Here is a 22,987-nt window from a genome sequence, read left to right as displayed (position 1 = left end):
AGGCAGGGGAAATGTATATACTATACTCAGCTTAATTGCTTACTATAATTTTCAGTTTAATTGAGGAATGCAGAAAAATGAAGTAGTTACAAATTAACTATCTGAACACCACAGGTAAATGAACCAAAAATTATATTCTTTCAAAGCACTTTCAAGTAGGAATACCTAACAAATATTTCATGTATAAGTAACATTTCAATTTGAGAATTCCTGTGTGCTTACCTTTTTTCATCTCCCAATTCTTCATTTTTCTGAGATTTCTCAGGACCTTTTTCTTTCCCCTTACATAAAAGAAAGTTATAATTTTAAATCTATGTGGTGTACTTTTGTGAGATCAAAGAAAATATGTTATTAGTATTTGTTCAAAATTTTCTTTACCTTAAGGAAAGAGACATATGATCCAATATGCGCATCTCCTTGTTCAGGAACTGCTACATCTTCTGTGTTAGGGTCAATAAAATCATACACCTCTTGGTCTAATTAAAGATTAATATTTGTTAGGAAATATAAATAGTAAACAGTAGGCTTTCATACTGTATTGTTTAGAATAATAGTCGATTTTCTCAATAAAAGAACTGGCCGAAGATACTATAATTTTTCAAAATGCATTTTTAATAAGGGCAATATACATGAAATAAAAATAGCAGGTGCCATATGAATCACCTTTCTGAGAATCAGGTTTACTTCCTATTGAGTGACTGTCATTTCTTGATGTCTGCTCTCTATTTGACTCTGAGACTTGAGAGTGAAGGCTGATTGTGTCATCATCTGATGGCTGAAAGGAATAAGCACAAAGTACAAATGAGGCATTTTAAACATAGAATAGGATTAAATTGCTTTAATTTCACATAGGATGTGCAGAATATCTGCTTTACATCTCCAGTTCTGAAACCAAAAATTAGTATGTTAAGGTTTACTGCTCTGCTTCTAAAAATGTGCATGTCCTATTTTCATTTGAAGTCATAAAATGTAATAATGATAATATTTTTAAGCAAAAACAATCAAGTGTGTGCAAGTGTCTACCTATTTCAAAACTCTAACAAAATTTTAAAATAAAATAGATCAGCAATAGAAAAGACTCACTTCTGTTGTAGATAATCGTTTCTCTCCATTATCACTTCCAATTCCAGAGTCAGGGCCATGATTTTTATTCGGATAAAAGTCTTCCATACTATGGAAATAGAAATTCTAAGGGCAATTAGGGTTTTCTTCTTAAATAAATACAGACATGACCTAAAATTTCCCTAGATAACAGAGAATATATTCTCTTGATGTCTAAAATCCTTAAGAACATGAAGGGAAAATATCAGAAATCTTCCTATAAAATATTTTATTCATATCCCTCATGTAATATTTTCCCTGCATGTGCTCTGTTGTAAAGTGTCAATTGTTGGGGCACCTGGGTGGCTCAGTCAGTTAAGTGTCCAACTCTTGGTTTTAGCTCAGGTCGTGATCTCAGAGTTGTGCGATCCAGCCCCGCGTAGGGTTCCATGCTCAGTGAGGAGTCGGCTTGAGATTCCTTCCCCCTCTTTCTCCCTCCCCCTCTGCTCCTTCCCCCATCCAGCTCGTGTGTGTGCATGCACACACCCTCTCTCTAAAACATAAATAAAATCTTTAAAGTGTCAATTGTTAACAATAACCTATTACTTCTCCTGAGAGATACAGAAAAGCAGAGGATCCTGCTAGAAAATAAACTTAATGAAAGACATTTTTATTTTTCTGGTTTAACAAATTTCACCACAGAATGTTGAAATATTTTTTAACTTTAATTCATAATCTCTTCATTAGCTCTAAAAATATGCTTTAGCTTAATAAATAATGCCCATCCAAAAATTAAGAGAAAATGCAAAAAAAAATCAGCAAAGATTTGAATAAGTCATCGTTTTGGTATGACGATTGAACTGTCCTTACAAATTTCTGAATTACACAACAGTATGCCACCCAGGTTGTAAAGTATTTTTCACTTTACTTTGCAAATTTACATACATGCAAATTTGCATATATTCTATATAGACCATTTTTTATGTGCCAGGATTAGGCTAAGTGCTTTAAAGATCTTATCTCATACATGCCTTGTTTAAATTCTAGCAGGTTGGTGTTTTCTCATTTTGCAGGTGAGGAAACAGAGGCCAGGACGGATTGAACAAGTTACCCAATGACCCGCAACTTACAAATGGCAGTTTAAATTTGATCCCAAGAACCTAACACTATAAAGTCCCTGATCTTCATCACTATGCTATATTTCTTCCCCAAATACTGATCTGTACAGTTTTCAGGAGTGTATCAATAAACTCAGGTAAGCAATTACCAAGTAAGTGCCAGGCACTATGAATGCTTGAAATGAAATGAGATGAATTAAAAAATGTTTGGCCTCGAAGGGCTCTCAGCCCAGAGAGGAAGTATGTTTATATATTTTGAAGACTATGACAAAGGTAAATATAAAGTACTATGAGAAAAGAGAAATCAATTCTTGGTAAGTTTCGGAAAGGCCTCCCCCAAGAAAGTGGCATTTGAGCTTAGTCTTGAAGGATAAAGAGAGGCAATACTTGCTAGCATTTACTGTGTCTACACTGTATTAGCTACTGTGCCAGGTACACATATTTTATTTATAATCCTTATATTCTGCAATTTATGCATTATTTCTTTTTACAAATGAGGATAATGGAGCTTATAAAAGTTAACTTCCAAGGGGAAAAAATGTAACATTTTTTTTAAAGATTATTTATTTATTTACTTGACAGAGATTGAGAGAGCACAAGCAAGGAGAGCAGGAGAGGGAGAAGCGGGCTCTCTGCTTGGCTCAATCCCAGGACTCTGGGATCATGACCTGAGCCAAAGGCAAATGCCCAACCGACTGAGCCACCCAGGTGCCCCCCAAAAATGTAACATTTACTGAATATCATTTCTTGAACTAGTTGCCAAGCACACATTTAATTTTCACAACAAGCTTATGAAGTGGGTATTGTTAACATTTTAAGTAAAGAAACAGGCTCAGAGAGATTAAATAACTTACACAGGCTACAGAGGAATTAAGAGGTTAAACCATGATTAGAAGCAAAATCCATCTGACGCCACTGCACAATAATATATCCATGTACTATACTAAAATATATGTGTATTTGTAATAGTTGACAATGATAGTAATAAGCTATTTGTTGAGGAACTGTATGGGTAAGGCATTGTATTAAGTACTCTATATACATTATTTAATTTAATCCTGACAGCATCCATATGATTATTTTCCTTTTTAAATAAAAGAAAACATGGAGCACTGGGTGTTATATGAAAACAATGAGGGGCGCCTGGGTGGCTCAATCATTAACCGTCTGCCTTCAGCTCAGGTCATGATCCCAGGGTCCTGGGATCAAGCCCCACATCGGGCTCCCTGCTCCGCAGGAAGCCTGTTTCTCCCTCTCCCACTCCCCCTGCTTGTGTTCCTGCTCTCTCTGTCAAATAAATAAATAAAATCTTTAAAAAAAAAAAAAAAAAGAAGCCTGGTTCCTTTAAAAAAAAAGAAAACAATGAATCATGGAACACTACCTCAAAAAAACTAACGATGTAATGTGTGTTGACTAACATAACATAATAAAATAAAATTAAAAAATAAATAAAGAAAGAAAGAAAAGAAAACTAAGGACTAGAGACGTTATGATACAAGGACATAAAGTTATCAAGAGCTGGAGAAGGGCTTCATGGGCATATATATCTGACTCCAAAAGTTGATATACTTAACTACTATAATGCTTACCTATGTAGAATAAGAGTTTACAAAATAGTCAAGGCATGGAAGGCTATTCTGGGTAGTAAGAACCGTAAAGCCAGGCATGAGTGGAAAAGTGGAAAGTGCATACGTGAATTAGTTCTAAGTAGTTCAATACAGGCTGTGAGTAGGAAATTAGCACACCCAAGAGTCACTTCATTAAGTAAACTCTATTAACTTGCACTATCCTATATAGTATCCACTATCATATATATATGGTTATTGAGCACTTGAAATGTGGCTAGTCTAAATTGAAATGTGCTATAAATAAAAAATACACCCCAGATTTAAATGATGTAATAGAAAGAAAAAGAACATGAAATACCTTACTAACATTTTTACATGAAATACATGTTGAAATGATATTTTGGATATACTGGGTTAAACAACATTTTTTTTTTTTTAAGGATTTTATTTATTTGTCAGAGAGCGAGCACAAGCAGGGGGAGCGGCAGGCAGAGAGGAGGGAGAAGCAGGCTCCCAACTGAGCAGGGAGCCCGATGCGGGACATGATCCCAGGACCCTGGGATCATGACCTGAGCCGATGGCAGACGCTTAACTCACTGAGCCACCCAGGTGTCCCTAAATAACATATTATTAAAATTAATTTCACCTGTTTCATTTTTACTTTTTTTAATGGATTACAAGAATGTGAAATTACATACGGAGCTTATATTACATTTCTATTGGACATCGTTGCTAGAGACCATCTCCAAAATATATCTCAATCCTGTCCACTCCTTTTCATCTCTACTGCAGTCACCCTATTCAAGACCCCCTGATCTCTTGGAAGTACTTCAACAACCTAACTAGTCCCTGTGCTTCTGCTTTTGTTTACTTCCAATCTATTCTCCCTATTATAAGATCCAAAACAGCTCTTTTTTAAAACATAAATCAGATCATGCTATTCCCCTGCCTGTAACTGTCCACTGACTTCCCATTGTACTATAAGTCAAACTCCTTACCACAGCCTCCAAAGCACCCACATGACTTACCTCAAGCCCTGACTATCTCCTCAAAATCCCTGACTACCTCCTCAAAATCAACTTGTACTTCTGTACCCTCAGCCACTCTGCTCCAAACAGGCTGGCCTTTCAGTTTCTTTAACACACCAAGTTTCTTCCTAACTTAAGGCCTTAGCACATGTCATTCTTTCTGCCTGAAACGCTCTTCCCCTTAGTCTTTACACAGCTAGCTTTTCTCCTTTCAGGTCTTGACTTAAAACCTCACCTTCCCAAAGTGACATTCCCTGAACATACTCCTGAAATATGTTCCTTTCCTTCACAGCACTCGCCACAATTTTGAAATTGTATGTGTGTATGTATATTTTATTTATTTGCTTTGTTTGCTGACTGACTCCTCCACTACACTGTGGACTCCATGAGGGCCAACACCAAGGTGTACATCATTCAACAAAACATACCCTGAACCTGCCAGCAGGCATTTGACTGATACTTGTTTTTTTTTTAACTGATATTTGTAAAATAAATAAATGACTAGTATAATGAATGCCATTACTCAAGTAAATTCATTTTTAAATAAATATAAAGCAAACTAACGAAGTTTAGAGTATGAATAAAGTCTAGTTTTTGTATAATTGGTCTATTATCATTCATAATAAACAAATCAATCTTTAGGAATTAAATATAATGTTTAGATATTTAATTCTACTTAGGCAACAGAAATATTCAAGAAAATGTCCTATTTGGGAATTCAAGAACAGTACTTAAAATACTGCCATTCCAATTAGTCTAAATTTTGGCACAAATAAAATGACAAACCTTTAAACATTTTAGGCAAGAGTGTAATCTCCCTTTCTGTAGTCTCAACCCATTCCAAATTATTTTCAATACTAATGGATGGAATTATGTTTCCATAAAATCTTTCAGACCAACCTACATCCCAAAAGGATGGATTAAAAACAGATAATCAAATCTACCATTTCAAAATCTCAGGAGATTTTCATATCATACAGAGTATCAATATCATACAGAATATCAATGATAAATCATCTTTGGTCTAGACATAAATAAAGAATATGAAGAAGAAAGGTACCCCAAAATGTCTTGCTCTTCCACTAACCTCAGTTCAAAGTCAAATTCTGCTAGTTATTACAATACTGATTAGTACAATAGAGTGATTATAGTAGTAAATTAACAGTTGTCGAGTGCTGAGAAATCAGTGTTTCTGTACTATAATGTCAAACGTTTACATTTTACTACTAAAATATTAGTACAATTAATATTTTGAGAAAATCCCAAATTTATTCTAGTATCAAAGAGGTTCATTCTATGATGGTAAGATTTCACTTCAATCAATTATTGATTTTAACACTGGGCCAATCAACCTAAATATATTCAGTACACTCAAGATTAATAAATACCTTTTACATACAGAGAAGACACCAATCATGAGATGAGACTGTAAGAATATTACATTACCTGTCCGTGAGAGGCTGGGAGGGCATTCTTTTACTCAGTGATGGAAGATCCAGAGAATCTGGTTTCTTATCCATTCTGCAACATGCTTGGATATTTAAGTATTTAAATATGTGTACTTTACCCTTTAAACATATCTGTCAAATAATTGAGAAAGTAGATTTAATTATATAGGTCCAAATATAAATTTCACCTACCAATTTATTTACATATTTTAATAACCTTAAAATTATGCTGAGACATCACAATCATAATAGGTATTTTACATATTTGAATTTGCACTGCTGACACTTTATGAAAACATTTGACAGTGATACCAACTAAAATTCTTTAGCTGTTTCTATTCTTACTAGAAAAAAATAAGTTAATTTTTCTGTATGTCACTAAAGTGTTCTTGTTAAAAGTACAATAACAAACCACTAAATAATATAAAATCTATAATTCATAAAAGTTGCTTTTATTAGAAAAAAGTGAAAAGAAATATATTCGTTGCAGTGATGACAACAAGAAAAAAAATAACCCATGTCATTCTTTGAAGTAATTTTGTCAGGGACACCTGGGTGACTCGGTCAGTGGAGCATCTGCCTTCAGCTCGGGTTGTGACCCCAGGGTCCCGGGTCCCAGGGGCCCTGCATCAGGCTCCATGCTCAGTGGGGAGTCTGCTTCTCCCTCTCCCTCCACCCCTCCCCCTGCCCCTGCTCTCTTTCAAGTAAATAAATAAAATCTTTAAAAAAAAAAGGTAAGCTTATCAGAAACACTAAATTGTTTGGTCTAAGCACTGCAAGAGAGCTAATCAAAAGAAAGTAAATAGAGGAAAAATTAATTTGTTGAAAGGCATGTTAGTAGGCCAGTTAGAATAAAAAAGTTTTTTAAATGGCCAATTCAACTAAGATAATATCCTGAAAAGTTATTTTCACTGGTGATGAAGAAAAGGAATTATAAGGGGTAAAATACTATGTGAAAGAAAGTAGTCTATATAAAAAAGACAATGAGCAGTAAGAAAACAGTAAGTCAGCTTTACAAATGTTAACTGCAGTCACCATGAGTAATATTATATAAATATTTCTCAAAAACTATAATCATAGGGCACCTGGCTGGCTCAGTAGGAAGAGCATGCAACTCTTGATCTCGGGGTCATGCGTTCAAGCCCTACGATGGGTGTAGAACTTACTTTAAAAAAAAGTTAAGAAAACTATAATCAAAAATGTTTTGTTTTATGGGCTCACATAACCTACAAATATATGCAAAAATAGTCAACAAAGAAAACAGTAAGAAAAGTACATTTAAAGATAATTATCATTCCTGGTATAAAGGAAGAATGTTTCTTAGATAATTGTAATAGATATCAAATCTGACCTGACCACTGAAAAATTTCATTTAAAAGGAAAAACTTCTGAGCTATTAGAATATAAATATACCACCAATTAAAACATACCCCATTATCTGTATAAAACAAAAAATAATTATCTTTCATTATCAAATTAAATACTGGTGAATTCTTTCCTTTTGTAAATTTTTTTAAAGATTTTATTTATTTGAGAGAGAGAGAGAGCTCACAGGTGCACAAGCAGGGGGAGGGGCAGAGGGAGAAGACAAGCAGATTCCTCACTGAGCAGGGAGCCCTATGCAGGGCTCAATCCCAAGACCCTGAGATCATGACCTGAGCTGAAGTCACATGCTTAGCCGACTGAGCCACTCAGGTGCCCCCTTTCATAAATTTTTCACTGTAGTAATTCATGTACACAGTTTTAAAATCAAAGAGAATTATAAACCTGATAAAAAATTAACCCCCCATTCTACCCCTTTCAATCTCCAAGACCTAGTCCCCACATATCAACTTTTAGTTGGTTTTCTGCTACTTACCTTTATATTTATCAGTAACATGGTTCTACTGTTTTATTTTTTTAGTTATAGATCTTCTTAATTGAGGTCTTACCAAGGAAATTGAGGACTTAGATTTCTTACATTACCACTACCACCACTAATCACTTATCAACACCATACCATCGTCCCATCTTCAATCCCCATCAACTTCCTCCTTCAGAAGCACAGCATAGTGGTTAGAGCATGGACTCGAGTCAGACTACCTTGGTTTGAAACCAGCTGTACCACATGCTAGCTATGTGGCACTGAATAAGTCCCTTAGCTTCTATGCCTCTGTTTCCTCATATATAAAATGAGGTATAATTACAGTACCTGTTTTATAGGGTTACTATAAGAATTAAATAAATTAATGCATGTAAAGCATTTCAATAGCACCTGGAACACAGGAAGCACTAGATGTATCTTTGCTATTATTATAACTATGTCACAATTTCTCATTAAATCAAAATCCAGTATTTACAGTATTATGACCAAGAAAATATTCTGCTGAGGCAAAGAGCAATAGTCATTTGGCTGCTGAGCCAAGGGAGAGAATCTGAGAGAATCTACCTACCTATTCTACTACTGCATAAACCCCAGGCTTCTATTAAGGCAAGTGAGGGCCAGTTACGTCGCTGCAGAGCTAAGGTCAAGAACCTGAGGGTGTAAATCTTAGACCTGTCGTGTCCGATATGATAGCCACTAGTCACATGAAGCTATTTAATTATAAATTAATCAAAATAAGATTACATCTGGATTTTGGTTCCTTAGTCACACCAGCCATATTTCAAGTACTCAATAGCCACATGTGGCAAGCAGCAATGGTATCAGAGAGCACAAATTACAGAACGTTCCTATAATTCAGGAAGTTCTGCTAGACAGCACTGCCTTAGACATTCTGCAGACCTTCATATTTTCAGTCTTTCTTCCTTCTATTCAGTTATACGTTTCCTCCAACACACAAGCCATTCCCAGGTTTAACACAGTAAATCAACCTTCTTCTTGTTGCCTTCTCCCAAGCTTCAGCTTTCCCCATCCTGCTAAGGCAGCTACTACCAGCACCCAAGCCAGCCTTTATTTGAATTAGAAAAAGCAACTCCTTTGGAATGAGTGGAATGCACCTTTGTAGAAAGAAAAAAGCAACCCTTCTTCTGGATGTATGCGAACCCTGAGCGAGGGAACATAGCTTGGAAGTGGAGAAGGGGCTGGCATTTCACTGCCATGTGCCTCTTAGGCCAATGTAAGTAAAGACCCGAGTTTCCGCTATTTCATCTGTCTTCCATTTTCCAAAATTCCATTGCCATTTCTCCCCTGCTGCCCTCTTCTCTCTCACTCTTTGGGCTTATGGGTTTATATCTTAGTATATTCCTTTACTATCACTTCAGTGGACAACACCTGGATTTAATCCTCCAACTCAAAGAGGCTGAATTAATAGTTTTCCGCTCATATCTTGTTCCTTCTGTTAGGATTCCATCTATCAGTGCTAAGCATGTGTTTCAATCAATCGTACAACAAATGTCAAGTAGATACATACCTGAGTAGGACAGAGGTAGAGAGACTCCACAGTCTATGTTTTTAAAAGAACACTGACAGAATTTGACTCCTAATTCTGATGCTTTTTGATTTACCAATTTGATGTATAATTATGAGTAAAAAGAGAAGAAACACGTATCGTATTTTTATTACAAACCTGTGCTGGTGGTACTTGCAATGGATTGTTATCCAAAATCATTACTTGTAAATGATGCAGCTTCCTGTAACAAACTGGGATTTCGGTCACTTTATTACAAGAGAAATCCAGCTTGACTAAGGGAAGATCTCCTAATTCTGTTCAGAAATGAAAGATAATTAAATTAAATTTGACACAGTTACTCTCTTATTCATTTCAGTAGAAATAATGAGCATCTTACCATCTGGCAACACATGAAGATTATTTCTTCTTATATTTAGCTCTCTAAGTGAATGTAATTTTCCCATTTGTTGGGGAAGGACCTGAATCTCATTGCAGCTAATATCCTAAGGAAAATAAGAAAATAAAATTATAACAAACTAACTAGAAATACCTATTTCCATTTTAAAATTAAAGCACATGGCTAATAGCTAGCAAAAGTTACCTCAAATGCTGTTTCTCTAAAAATGGATTATCTGGCAGATTTCTATTTATCTTGCATCATGAGGTCAATCTAGCACAGTTAACATGTGCAACACTGTGAAGTTATAACTTAGTACTACATAATTCAGCCTTTTGAAAATCTCAACTAAAGACCACTCTCGCCAACCAAAACTAAAATTATAAGGATAATGCAGGTGCTCTTCATTCAGAGGTAAAATAAAAAATGACTATCAATCACTGTGATAATCTGTCAATTACAGTAGTTTTGAGTTACTCTGTTAGGCAGAAGCTGAGAGAGTCAAGAATTTACAGACATGAGCTGGAGAACCAAAGACTATGGTCAGAATCAATTTAAACCTCTTTCTCAAAGGGATACAAAAATGAGGGGTTACAAGCTCAAAATTCTGCGGCCCACATCATAACCCAAAGACTCTCCAAGGAGATCTGAATCGGAAGTGTCTCAAGGTTAAATTAAAATGCAAGTCCTGATTTAAAGGTAAAGGATACCACTTTTCCTTAATAAGAGACAGCTTAACTGTGCTCTCCTCTTCCTCCTCTTGAAGAAAAATCTGCAACAAGATCTCACACAGCAGTCATTCCAGACACACTGCAAATGAAATTCACATGCTACTGCAACTGCCCCCAATTTCCAACTTTCACTGCAAATGATATTAGCTTGGAGGGAGACGAGTGGCACATATATTCAGTTCTATCAAAAATAAAAAAAGGCAAAAATAAATAAAAATAAAAAAGGCAGAAGGGTAAATTCAGAAGAATATTAAAGCCATGTAGGGAAAAATCCAATAGAGCCAAGGTGATTAGAAAAATGTATCCTACATACTTCTTTCAAACTATATCTAAGGCATCTTCATTCAATGACAAACATTTATCAAATACCAACTATTTGCTAGGCCCAGTTTTAGGTGCTAGGGACACACCACAAAATAAAGCCAACAAAAATTCCTGCCCTCGTTGCTCTTTATGGAGCTTATTACATTCTAGCAAGGAGAGTAGATTATATAATATTACAGGTGATAAGTGCTGTGAAAAAAAACAAACAGCAGGGTAAAGGAAAATGGCAGTGCTAATAGTAATGGGGAGGGATATTAGCAATTTAGATTGTCTCATTGAGAAGCTGGTATTTGAGCAGTATTGTCAGAGCTGAGAGTATGAGCCATGCCAGTATATAAGAAGGGAATATAAGGAATAATAAATGTAAAAGGACTCTTGGGCAAAACATGCCTGACAGGTACTAAAGAACAGCAAGAAATCCAGTGTAACCAGAAGGTAGTGGGCAAGGTTGGGGAGAGGGGAGACTGAAGTGGTAGGAGGGATACAACTTAGGCTTTTATTCAAGAGATATGTGAGCAGGAACCAGAAACTTTTAAACAGAGGTATGACATGATCTGACTTATGTTCTGACAGGATCACCTTAGCTATGTTGAGAATAGGTTATTATCAGAAACGAAAGATAATAAAATTTTGGAAAAATGGCCTTTAAGTTAATACTATTGCTTCCTACAAAAAGTATCTAATACTAGAGATTTCCATATAAAAATCCATAGAAATTTGATAGCTGTCCAGAAGAAATAAACCCAAGCACAAAAAACCGACCCACTCACCAATGGGTACTCTACAAAATACTCGGCTGGGTACTGGAGACCTGAGAATATTTCCTATGCTTCTGATGACAGAATTTCAGTGTAGTCGGCTACCACATTCTTGTGGAATAGTGTCATGGGAAATACTCCAATTACAGGTAATACCTACAAATTCATTACGTGATTTACAACTGTCAGTTAGCCATCCAAATGCTATCTATCCACTGTTACTGATTTCAAGAATTTAAATAAAAGCACGATAATTTTACAGTGCCTAGTGAAATATGGTATTTAATAGTTTTAAAATATTCTACTTAGCCAAAAATACTAGAATAAATCTAAAAATCCTAAATATTTTTAAAATTTTATTTATCCCAAAACTATCTCATGTAATATAATTTAGAAGACAGGGTCAAAAACTGAATGAAACAAAAGAAAAAGAAATTATACAGCCACAGAATAAAGTACAATGTTTATAAAATCTTTAAAAATATTAACAGTATCTAAGTTAAAGAAAATACTGGTCCTCTTTTACCATGAATTTGTTAAATCACCTCTAGAATCTTCTGCTCATTTGGGAATAATGTTAAAAGGGACCTTAATAAAAGGAAACATTTTCAGGACAGAAATAGCTAAAAATAAAAAGTAATGAAGAATAGAAATATAGAAAATATAAAAAGGAATAAAAGTAACAACAATGTTTAAGCTACAGAAAAACAGGTCTTAGAGTTTGGCAAAATGGAGAGCAGACATATGACAGATTACAAATACCGGAAGGGAAGAAAAGTTGCCATTATCTATACTTTTTCACATGGTAGTCTCAGGACCAATGGATAAAAGTGATAGGGGCATGTATTTTAGTTCAAAATAATAAAGAACACAAAGTTTCGCAAAAGAGAATAAGGGATGCCTCAGTCGCACAAAAAAAGATTTATCCACCATTGAAAATATACAACTAGATGTGTCAGGGATTCCTTCATTAGCAAGTGGCTAAAGTCTATGATTCTAAAACATTGTAACAAGACTAAGTTCAAGGCAGTCTCCTTGTGTTATAATTGCACATGCATCAATGAATGAAAGAAATAAAAGAATGACATTCCTGAAATTTCTGTTCATTATATTCTATTTGCACATTATTTTGCCACTGTATAATTGTGGGTAAGTTCCCCAAGAAAACTTTTGGCCCTCCACACATAATAAAGTCATACTTAAGAATACTTTAAAAATGTCTATGTATTGGGAAAGCATTACTCAAGATAAAACAAAAAAATTAAAATAAGGTATATTGTATGGAGGTGGAAGTGTTGGGAAGAAAGAAATGTCCTCTGCCTTTCAAAGTCCTTCCAGCTGGACTAAGAATCAAATTAACATGAGACAAATTAACAGGAGAAAATCAAATTTAGTTTCATAAGTATGGAGAATCCATACAAACATGAAATTCCACAGACAATCAGGGAACAAGAGGCTTATGTGACATCCTGAGCTAAGGAGATGATGGGTAGGAGTCCGGGAAAACAAAGGGGAGGAAGACCATTATAAGCAGGAAGGTGAGAGGAGATGTTTGGAAAATAAAGCAGTGCTCAATTATTCGAATAAGTTAGGTAAAGTTAAATAGGTAAAGAGGAATCTCTTTTAATAGGGCCTTTCCTGGTGTAGGCTCTCCTTTCCAATGTAAATTTAGGCAGTTGAGGGGGAGGTGAAGAACTTTTCCTAAATCTGTGGGTTTGATTGCTTTCAACTGAAAATAATCATGCCAAAGTAGCCCATCTTGGTGTCACCTGCCCTTGTCCCCCTACAGAAGTAACAGAAAGGTGAGAAAATAGGTCAATGCTTTGAAGATATATTTCTCTCAAAGTTCAATATCATTTAATACCTAAAATGTTCTGTTAAAGGTAATTAAATTAATGCTATATTTCTACAATTAATTGTATATAATGGCCTCTCTCCATTTATCTTGGTCCCAAAAGTGTTATAAAATCACAGGAGAATATAGGAGAGGAGAGTTATTTTGTTCATTCTATTGTTTGCAGGCATTGTACTCTCTTCCTTTATCCCCCTTCTCTGAGGCTTTCATAGTAGTCCTGTAAAACCTTTAAAAAAACTTATCTTTTCCTGGTCTAAGACCTTTACTGTCCCCAAATGAATAGAAAATGTTTATTGGTTTGAAAATCATTTCTTAAGACTTATAAGCAAACCTTCTGACCTCACTAGGACTAAGGAACAACCAGGCTTTTATTGTGGTTGTGAGCTAAAATCAGACATAAGCAATGGTATATCAAAATTTTACTAAGGTGAACATAAGCATATACCAAGTTCCTCTTTTAAAAAAAAATTACACTGAAATTTCATAAAGAGCAATCTTCCAAAATATAAAGGTATGTGTTATGTATATTATATACTATACACGATCAATGCAACTATTTTACTCACCAATTCCATTAAGTCTTTTAACTTCCCAATTTCTTCTGGAATGGATACAAGTTTATTATTACTGACGACCAAAACTTTAAGGGGGAGATCAAATAGGTATTTTGGCAATGTTGATAAAAGATTTCGACTGAAAAGAATAAGAAAGTCTCATTATGAGATATGTCTGAAATCTCTCACATTATGTTGAGATGAACAAATCACCTCAAAAGTAAATAAAAAGCTTTCACCAAATAATGACTATCATTTAATGAGTGCTTACTCTGTATCACACTAAAATCCTTTAATGCACTATCTCATTTAATACTCCCATTAACCCCGTAAGACAGGCACTATTATTATCTCCATTATACAAATAAGAAAACAAAGGTTGGGGCGCCTGGGTGGCTCAGTTGGTTAAGCAACTGCCTTCGGCTCAGGTCATGATCCTGGAGTCCCGGGATCGAGTCCCGCATCGGGCTCCCTGCTCAACAGGGAGTCTGCTTCTCCCTCTGACCCTCTTCCCTCTTGTGCTCTCTATCTCTCATTCTCTCTCTTTCAAATAAATAAATAAAAGCTTTAAAAAAAAAAGAAAAAAGAAAAGAAAACAAAGGTTAAAACTGGCTAAGGGACTTGCCCAGTCACAAAAGGTTGCAAAGCCTGTCTTGTTACCTATGATATTGTCTTACATAGCATCAGTTCTCAAAACCCAGAATCATTCTTCGGAGCTAGAAAATGCCAGAACCTTGTTCTCTGGTATCATTTCACTGCATTCAATACCTCCATGACTCTAACAAAGGAAAGGTTCCAAAGATAAGTTTGAATGCACTAAGTTCAAATCTATGAAAGAATTAATAGAACTACATCTTCAAAGACCTGTAGCAACCCTAACCCATTCCCTTTTCTTATGGGTTTATGGTAGAACAGCCCACTAACACCTTTACCTCAGTTCCAAGTTGATAAAACATTCCTATCTCTGTGGATACACTTAAATATAACAACAACCAACATTTATTGCTTACTATGTGTCAGCCCATGTTCAGAGTACCTCACATGAATTAACTCCACTAACATCACAACAACCTACTTTAGGAAAATAGAGCATATCATGGATGCCCATTTTACAGAGGAAGAATCAGTCAAAAAGAGATTAAGCAAACTGCTCAAAGTCACATAGCTGGTAAGTAAGACAGCCAGGATTCAAATCCGGGCAATACGGCTCTGGGGTCCTTACCCTCAACCTACTGTGTGTCAAATTTATATAACAATATAGATTGACCCAAATGATCCCTGCTGTAGACTCAATGTTTGTGTCCCCCACAAATTTATAATGCTGAAACCTAATCCTCAATGTGATATTTGGAAGTGGGGCCTTTGGGAGGTGATTAGGTCATAAGGGTGAAGCCCTCATGAACAGGTTTAGGGTCCTTGTAAAAAATACCTCAGAGAGCTCCCTTACTCCGTCTACCATGTGAGGAAAGCTAGAAGATGGCTGCCTATGAACCAGGAAGCAGGTCCTTAACCAGACACCGAATCTGCCGGTGACTTGATCTTGGACATCTCAGCCTCCAGAAATGTAAAAAATAAGTTTCTGTTGTTTATAAGGCACCCAATACATGGTATTCTGTCATAGCAGCCCAAACAGACTAAGACAATCCCCCCACCAAAAAATATAAAGTATACCATTACATTTACATACTATCAAGTATTCATAAAAATAAGTTATTTTTCCTGTTTTTCAAAGAGGCATTTATTTTTTTTTTTTTAGAGATTTTATTTGACAGAGAGAGCACAAGCAAGGGGAGCGGCAGGCAGAGGAAGAGGGAGAAGCAGGCTTCTTGCTGAGCAGGGAGCCCAATGCGGGGCTCAATCCCAGGACCCTGGGATCATGACCTGAGCAGAAGGCAGATGCTTAACCAACTGAGCCACCCAGGCACCCCTCAAAGTGGCATTTATAGACCTGTACCCAGCATTTTGTGCAACACGCACAGCAACAAAAACCTAGTCTTACCCCAAGGAAGAACATCAAGACCTTTCAACTCCCCATGTTATGCCTGCAGAGGACATCCAGAAACACTAGACTGGCTTTAATCACAAGGCACAGACTTTACAAAAAAGAAAGGAAAAAAAAAATGCCCCGAGACCAGCAATCCTGGCCCGGGTACTGGAATGTCAAATATGCCAGGGGCTTGTTACAACCTTGACACTTTCAGGATCAAACAGGATCCTTGGGAAAGTGGCCAGTGTGGAGCACACAAGGATCTTCTTGCAGAGTTCTACTGAAAAAGGGAGTATTACACAGAAAGAGAGAGCTGAAAAACCATCTTACAAGTTTCTCAAAATATTTTCACCAAAATAAAAAATAAAGTGGGAAAAATAATGGCACATACAAATTCATTCTAATCTTCAGACCAAAAAGTTTAAAAATTGGCCTATTTTGGGGGGACACGTGGCTGGCTGAGTCGATAGAGTGTGTGACTTTTGATCTGGGGGTCATGAATTCAAGCCCCAGGTTGGGCCTAGACCTTACTTTAAAAAAAAATTGGCCTATTTTCTTACTTTAAGAAACAGGTTCACTGAGTTAGCACAGTCAGCTGTCTCCAGAATGGAATTTCTTTTTTTAAGATTTTATTTATTTATTTGAGAGAGAGAATGAGAGAGAGAGCGAGCACATGAGAGGGGGGAGGGTCAGAGGGAGAAGCAGACTCCCTGCTAAGCAGGGAGCCCGATGCAGGACTCGATCCTGGGACTCCAGGATCATGACCTGAGCCGAAGGCAGTCGCTTAACCAACTGAGCCACCCACGCGCCCCAGAATGGAATTTCTTTATACACAGCTAAGAAGTCATTAATTTTCACTTTTTTGCCATGTTTCAGAGACAAAGGAAGTTAAAACAACGACTAATGTTATTTCAATAAAGTTTGCTCAAAAATGTTTGTGACTAGGGGCACCTGGGTGGCTCAGTTGGTTAAGCATTTGCCTTCGGCTCAGGTCGTGATCCCAGGGTCCTGGAATGGAGCCCTGCGTCGGGCTCCCTGCTCAGCAGGAAGTCTGCTTCTCCCTCTCCCACTCCCCCTGCTTGTGTTCCCTCTCTCGCTGTGTCTCTCTCTGTCCCAAATAAATAAATAAAATTTTTTTTAAAAAAATGTTTGTGACTATAAACAAAAATCAGAAGGCGACTTTTAAAGATCAAAACAGGAGCGCCTGTGTGGCTCAGTCAGTTAAGCTCTGCCTTCAGCTCAGGTCATGATCCCGGATCAAGTCTGGCATTGGACTCCCTGCTCAGTGGGCGTCTGCTTCTCCCTCTGCCACCTACCCTCGCTCTCGCGTGCTCACTCTCTCGTAAAAAAAATAAATAAAATCTTTTTAAAAATACATAAAGATCAAAAAAGGAAAGAATCAGAGAAAGTTTTAGTAGAACTATTTTAAGATTTCCACACATTTCTATTAATATAGAAATATAATTCAATTTTCGACAAATCACTTTTTTTCTGTAAGAGAATGAAGAGAAACAAAAGTAAAGAAAAAACTTAAAAATGCCTGATTTGCCTCAAAACCTCTCCCAAGCCAGGCCAAGGAGATATTAGAGAATCAGAGAAAAGAGCAACCCAAATGACTAACATCTATGAAAAGAATTTCCTCTCACACATTTTAAGGTATAAACATTCAGTTAAAGTAGTATGTACTGCCAGGTGACACCACTGGGGGAGACAAATAGGATTAATGTATCACAGTGAGAAAGGAGCATTATTATTTATATACGTTAATTATATTTACCACCTCCCTGTATGGGAATTTAGACATGTAACTTTGTTAAGGAGGGGGAAGAAATTATCCCTTACAATTAAAGAAAAAACAAAACAAAAAAACAAGAAAAAAAAATTTTAAAGACAATTTGACAGAGAGAAAGGGAGTGCACAAGCAGGGGGAGCGGCAGGCAGAGGGAGAGGGAGAAGCAGGCTCCCCGCTGAGCAGAGAGCCGGAGGTTTGGTCCCAAGACCCTGGGATCATGACCTGAGCCAAAGGAGGATGCCCAACCGACTGAGCCACCCAGGCACCCCTGATTCTTTTTTTTAACATTTTATTTTTTTAAGTAATCTACACCCAACATAGTGCTCAGACCCACAACTCAGAGATCAACAGTCACACACTCCACCAACTGAGCCAACCAGGTGCCCCAAAAATGATTCTAAGCATAAGCCACAATTTACCAGTTTCCATTCAATGTCACTCATTTGACAGGACAATTTTTTTTTAAAGATTTACTCATTTGACAGAGAGACAGCGAGAGAGGGAACACAAGCAGGGGGAGCGGGAGAGGGAGAAGCAGGCTTCCTGCGGAGCAGTGAGCCCGAATGCAGGGCTCGATCCCAGGACCCTGGGATCATGACCTGAGCCGAAGGCAGCCGCCTAACCGACTGAGCCACCCAGGGGCCCCAGGACAATTTTTTTCTTATACTTGTCAAATGTTGGTTGTTATAAATAGAGGTTAATAGCTAAGAATGAGAGTTCTACAGCCATACTGCTTTGATCCAAATCTTGGCTCTACCACTTGCTGTATGTATATAGCATATATATGTATGTGTGTGTGTGTGTGTGTGTGTCTATATATGTGTATACATACACAGCACATATGACTTTGGGCATATAGTTACTCTCTGTGCTTCAGTTTTCTCATCTGTAATGCAAGGATAAAACAGTACCTCTCTTGGGGTGTCTGGGTGGCTCAGTTGGTTAAGCATCTGCCTTCAGCTCAGGTCATGATCTCAGGGTCCTGGGATCAAGCCCCACATCACAGCGCATTGCATTGCGTCGGGCTCCCTGCTCAGGGGGGAGTGTGCTTCTCCTCTCCTTCTGCCCCCCCCACTCTCTCTCTCTCTCTCTCTCTCTCTCTCTCTCAAATAAATAAATTAAACCTTTAAAAAAAAACAGTACCTCTCAAAATGCTGTTGTGAAGAGGAGATGAGGTAATATGGATAAGGTATTTGTAATATTGTCTGGCACATAGTAAGCATCTATTAAGTATTAACACCGACTGTCATCTACTTCTTAACATTCCAACACTCCTATCCTAACCTATCCAACCTTAAAGTAGCAAGAACTCACAAGAGTGAACAATATAGCTGAAGAACTGTTTCTTTATAATGTTTCCCTTTAACTGAAAATGCATATATATAAATCTGCATTGTGGTGCTATAATTTCAGTAAAACATTTCTGATCTAAATAAAGCCTTGCTACTCAAAGTGATAAGGACCAGCAGGCACTGGCATTACCAGGGGGCTTGTGAGAAATGCAGGCCCCACTGCAGAGCTATGTAATCAGACGTTTTAATCCCCAGGTGACTCCTGTGCAGATTAAAGGCTGGGATGAGAAGCACTGCTCTCAACAAGACCAAACACCTATAAAGTAATGTGAACATATAACAAACACAAATAAGATACTGTTGAGATAAATATAGGTTACAGAGCCAAACCAAACATATTCCTTTGTTACTAAAAAGGATTAGAACTGTAATAAAAAACAAAATCTACCAAAAAAGGTTTCCTTACCTAATGTTAAGGTATGTTAACATCTGGAGGTTTTTAATGGCTTCAGGAATGGTTTTGATGCAATTATGATATAAATTTAATGTCTCAAGAGGTGCAAATAACCAGACATCAGAAGGAATTTCTGTAAAACGATTTCTTGAAAGATCTGAAAAAGAAAAGTAATATTTGACTGCCAAACATATACCGTATCTATTATAATTAACAGAACTATTTTCATACTTCCTTAATCACTTAGCATCTAAGCAACTATTTAAAATATTATAAAATATTATAAAATATGGGGCACCTGGCAGGCTCAGTTGGTAGAGCACATGACTCCTGATCTCAGTATTATGAGTTCAAGCCCCATACATAAAATATTATAAAATATTGGGGCACCTGGGTGGCCCACCAGTTAAGCATCCAACTCTTGATTTCAGCTCAGGTCATGATCTCAGGGTCCTAAGATGGAGCCAGACCTGCTTGTCCTTCTCCCTCTGCTCTTTCTCTCTCTCAAATAAATAAAATCTTTTGCAAATATATATTATAAAATATTATCCAACATGATTGTGAAGGCAAAAAAATCATATAGAAATATACTCGTTTAGGGCACCTGGGTGGCTCAGTCAGTTAAGTGTCTGCCTTCAGCTTAGGTCATGATCCCACATCGGGCTCCCTGTTCGGCGGAGAGTGTGCTCCTCCCTCTCCCTCTGCCCCTCCCCTGGCTTGTGCTCTCTCTCACTCACCCTGTCTCAAGTAAATAAATGAAACCTTAAAAAAAAAAAAAAGAAATATACTCATTTAAACCTTGTTTATTAACAAATTGTACTTGATATGCTTCAATATCTTTAGAATTTATCTTTTAAAACACCAATGAGGAATTCACTCTGAGCTTTTCAAAAACACAAAAAATCCTCCCCAGGTCCCACATCTCCTTCTACCTCTTCCTCCTTCACAGTCAAACTTACATAAACCTACAACACAACTAAATTTCTTACTTACCATGCACTTCTCAACCCACTGTAACTGGGTTTCTATTCACTTTCATGCCCACCTAGGTCATCAACAGCCTCCATATCAATAACGACTCATCTACCTGGAAACATTTCCCTTCTCTTGGCTTGGGAGATGACACTTCTGCATCACTTATTATCTCTCTGGCTACATCTTGGTCTCTTGCTAGATTTTCCCCTACCTGTATTGTGAATGTTGACGTTCCTAAGAGCTGTGACAAGGTACCCTTTCCTTCTTAAGATATACACTTTAGTGGGTGATTTCATCCAATCCCAAGGTTAAATTATATTTATATACCAACAAATTTCAAATTAAAGCTATGTCTGAACACCTATGTTCTGATCTTCAGAACTTCTCTTGATATCTCTCAGGTACCTCAAATTCTACAAAATCTGTACAAATTCTCTAAAATCTGACTGAAGATCTTCCACTCATCTGTTTCTCTTATCTCAGATAATGTCACCAACATCCTCCTGTTGAACTGTGCAAGCCAAAAACCTGGTATTCATTCTCGATTCCTTCCTCCCCTATATTATTCCAAGTACACACACAAAATATACTCCCATTCCAGTTTTCACAAAAATAAAATCATGGAATTATTATTATAACCATTACACCTCTTTTAAAGGTTAAATGAAATTTTGAAAAATACTTAGGACAAGTATGTGGCAGGTTAAAAAAAAAAAAATCCCCTAAAAGAGTTTCTTAACAAGCACTATTGACCTTTTGGGCTCTATGACAATTTGTTGTGTGGGGCTATCCTGGGTACTGTAGGATTTTAGCAGCATCCCTGGCATTTACCCACCAGATGCCATTAAAACCCTCTAATCATGGCAGCCAAAAAATATTCCCTGGGGTTCAAACCCCCCTACAACCTGTTGAGAACCACCGCTACCTCATTATAGAAATATACTTTGCTAACATTAATTCATTATACTTATTTGGTTAAAAAATAAGAATATTATTTATCTCTGTCAGGAAGAACATCGATGGTGTACCTTAACCCACCATACATCATTCAGCATGTGTTCTGCCCTCATAAGAACAGCCTCCTACCAATGCTTAACTTCCTCACTCTGAGGAATGAGACCTATTTACTTAGCAATATAGTAAATTCCCTATTCAGAATGTTAATATACATGTATTAATATATGTTTGTGTGTGTGTGTATAAACACACACTCACCTAATGTAAAATTTTATAATAGGCAAAAGAAAACATTAGTTATGATTATTTGAGAATTAATTTGGATTCATCTTTCTACCACTGTAAGATTCTAAATGACTAAATAAAAGGACAGACAGAATTACTAGGAACCAAAATCTGAACTTGAAACAGAAGTTTCTCAATATCCTGGCTTACCTCCTCTGGACACCCAAGAATCATGCAGTTCTATTGAGGAGGAAAAATTAAATCATTATTTTTTTTAAGTTTAGGATGCTTCTTTTACATTTAGGGTTTTACCTCTTACTCTTGTAACTTCAGAATCCTAGGAGTTGAAAATTACTTGTTTACAATTAATCTGAAATCCTAAAATAAAAATTATGCCCAGTTCATTATTCTGTATAATATCTAGCATTATAGACCCATAAATAATACAGTGGTCCTAGGGACAGATGATGGTAGCTTAAATTAAGGTTGCAAGAATAAGGATAAGAAAATTAGAATTTGAAATATATTTTCATATTAGTACTTACAAAGATTGGGCAAGTGACTGTCTATGTGGGATAAGTAAGAGGCTATTTAATAAAAGAAAGGGGGGTAGAACAAGATTTTTGTTTTTGTTGCTGTTCCTGGTGGGAGTTTTATTTTGTTTTTTGAAGTAGAGGTTAGAATCAAAGATTCAATTTTCTATCTGTATAATGTGAGATATCTGAAAGAGAGCCAATGGAGGGATCAATCAGATGATTACAGATCTCAGACATGAGGTCTGGGATGGATATATAAAATTGAAAGTTGTGAGAATATGGTTAGTACTATAAAATCATAGAAATGGAAGAGATCACCTAACATCAGAGTACTGAGTTGGAAGGAGTTCAAGAATGGGCCATCATGACAGCCAATATTTACAAGCTGAGTCGAGGGGAAAAAAAGCAAGCAAAGAAGACTGAAAATAATGGCCAAGAGAAAACACAATAACCATATAAAGAGTGTTTAAGGGAAAAAAAAAAATCAAAATTACTATTTGTTCAGGTACAAGGTAAAAGAAATCATAATCTTATTCTTGATTTGATCAGCAGACAAGCTAATTGTTGGTGTGATGC

The 22,987-nt window shown here is 36.6% G+C and overlaps 1 protein-coding gene across 6 annotated transcripts in view; it reads right to left on the bottom strand.

The window, feature by feature from the left end:
• LRCH2 (leucine rich repeats and calponin homology domain containing 2) overlaps window positions 1–22,987 on the bottom strand; it is a 99,225-nt gene that overhangs the window by 50,481 nt on the left and 25,757 nt on the right. For all 6 annotated transcript variants that reach the window (XM_027609514.1, XM_027609515.1, XM_027609516.1 and 3 more), the window contains exons 2-10: window positions 19,731–19,875; window positions 14,206–14,332; window positions 9,972–10,077; window positions 9,752–9,888; window positions 6,202–6,335; window positions 1,084–1,171; window positions 664–775; window positions 379–476; window positions 223–281 (exon numbers count right to left, since the gene is read on the bottom strand). In XM_027609514.1, the coding sequence (XP_027465315.1) occupies window positions 223–281; window positions 379–476; window positions 664–775; window positions 1,084–1,171; window positions 6,202–6,335; window positions 9,752–9,888; window positions 9,972–10,077; window positions 14,206–14,332; window positions 19,731–19,875 (1,006 nt within the window). The remainder of the gene's footprint in view (window positions 1–222; window positions 282–378; window positions 477–663; window positions 776–1,083; window positions 1,172–6,201; window positions 6,336–9,751; window positions 9,889–9,971; window positions 10,078–14,205; window positions 14,333–19,730; window positions 19,876–22,987) is intronic.

Source organism: Zalophus californianus, chromosome X, assembly GCF_009762305.2.
Source record: "Zalophus californianus isolate mZalCal1 chromosome X, mZalCal1.pri.v2, whole genome shotgun sequence".
Lineage (NCBI taxonomy): Eukaryota > Metazoa > Chordata > Mammalia > Carnivora > Otariidae > Zalophus > Zalophus californianus.
This window is presented reverse-complemented; position numbering and strand designations above follow the sequence as displayed.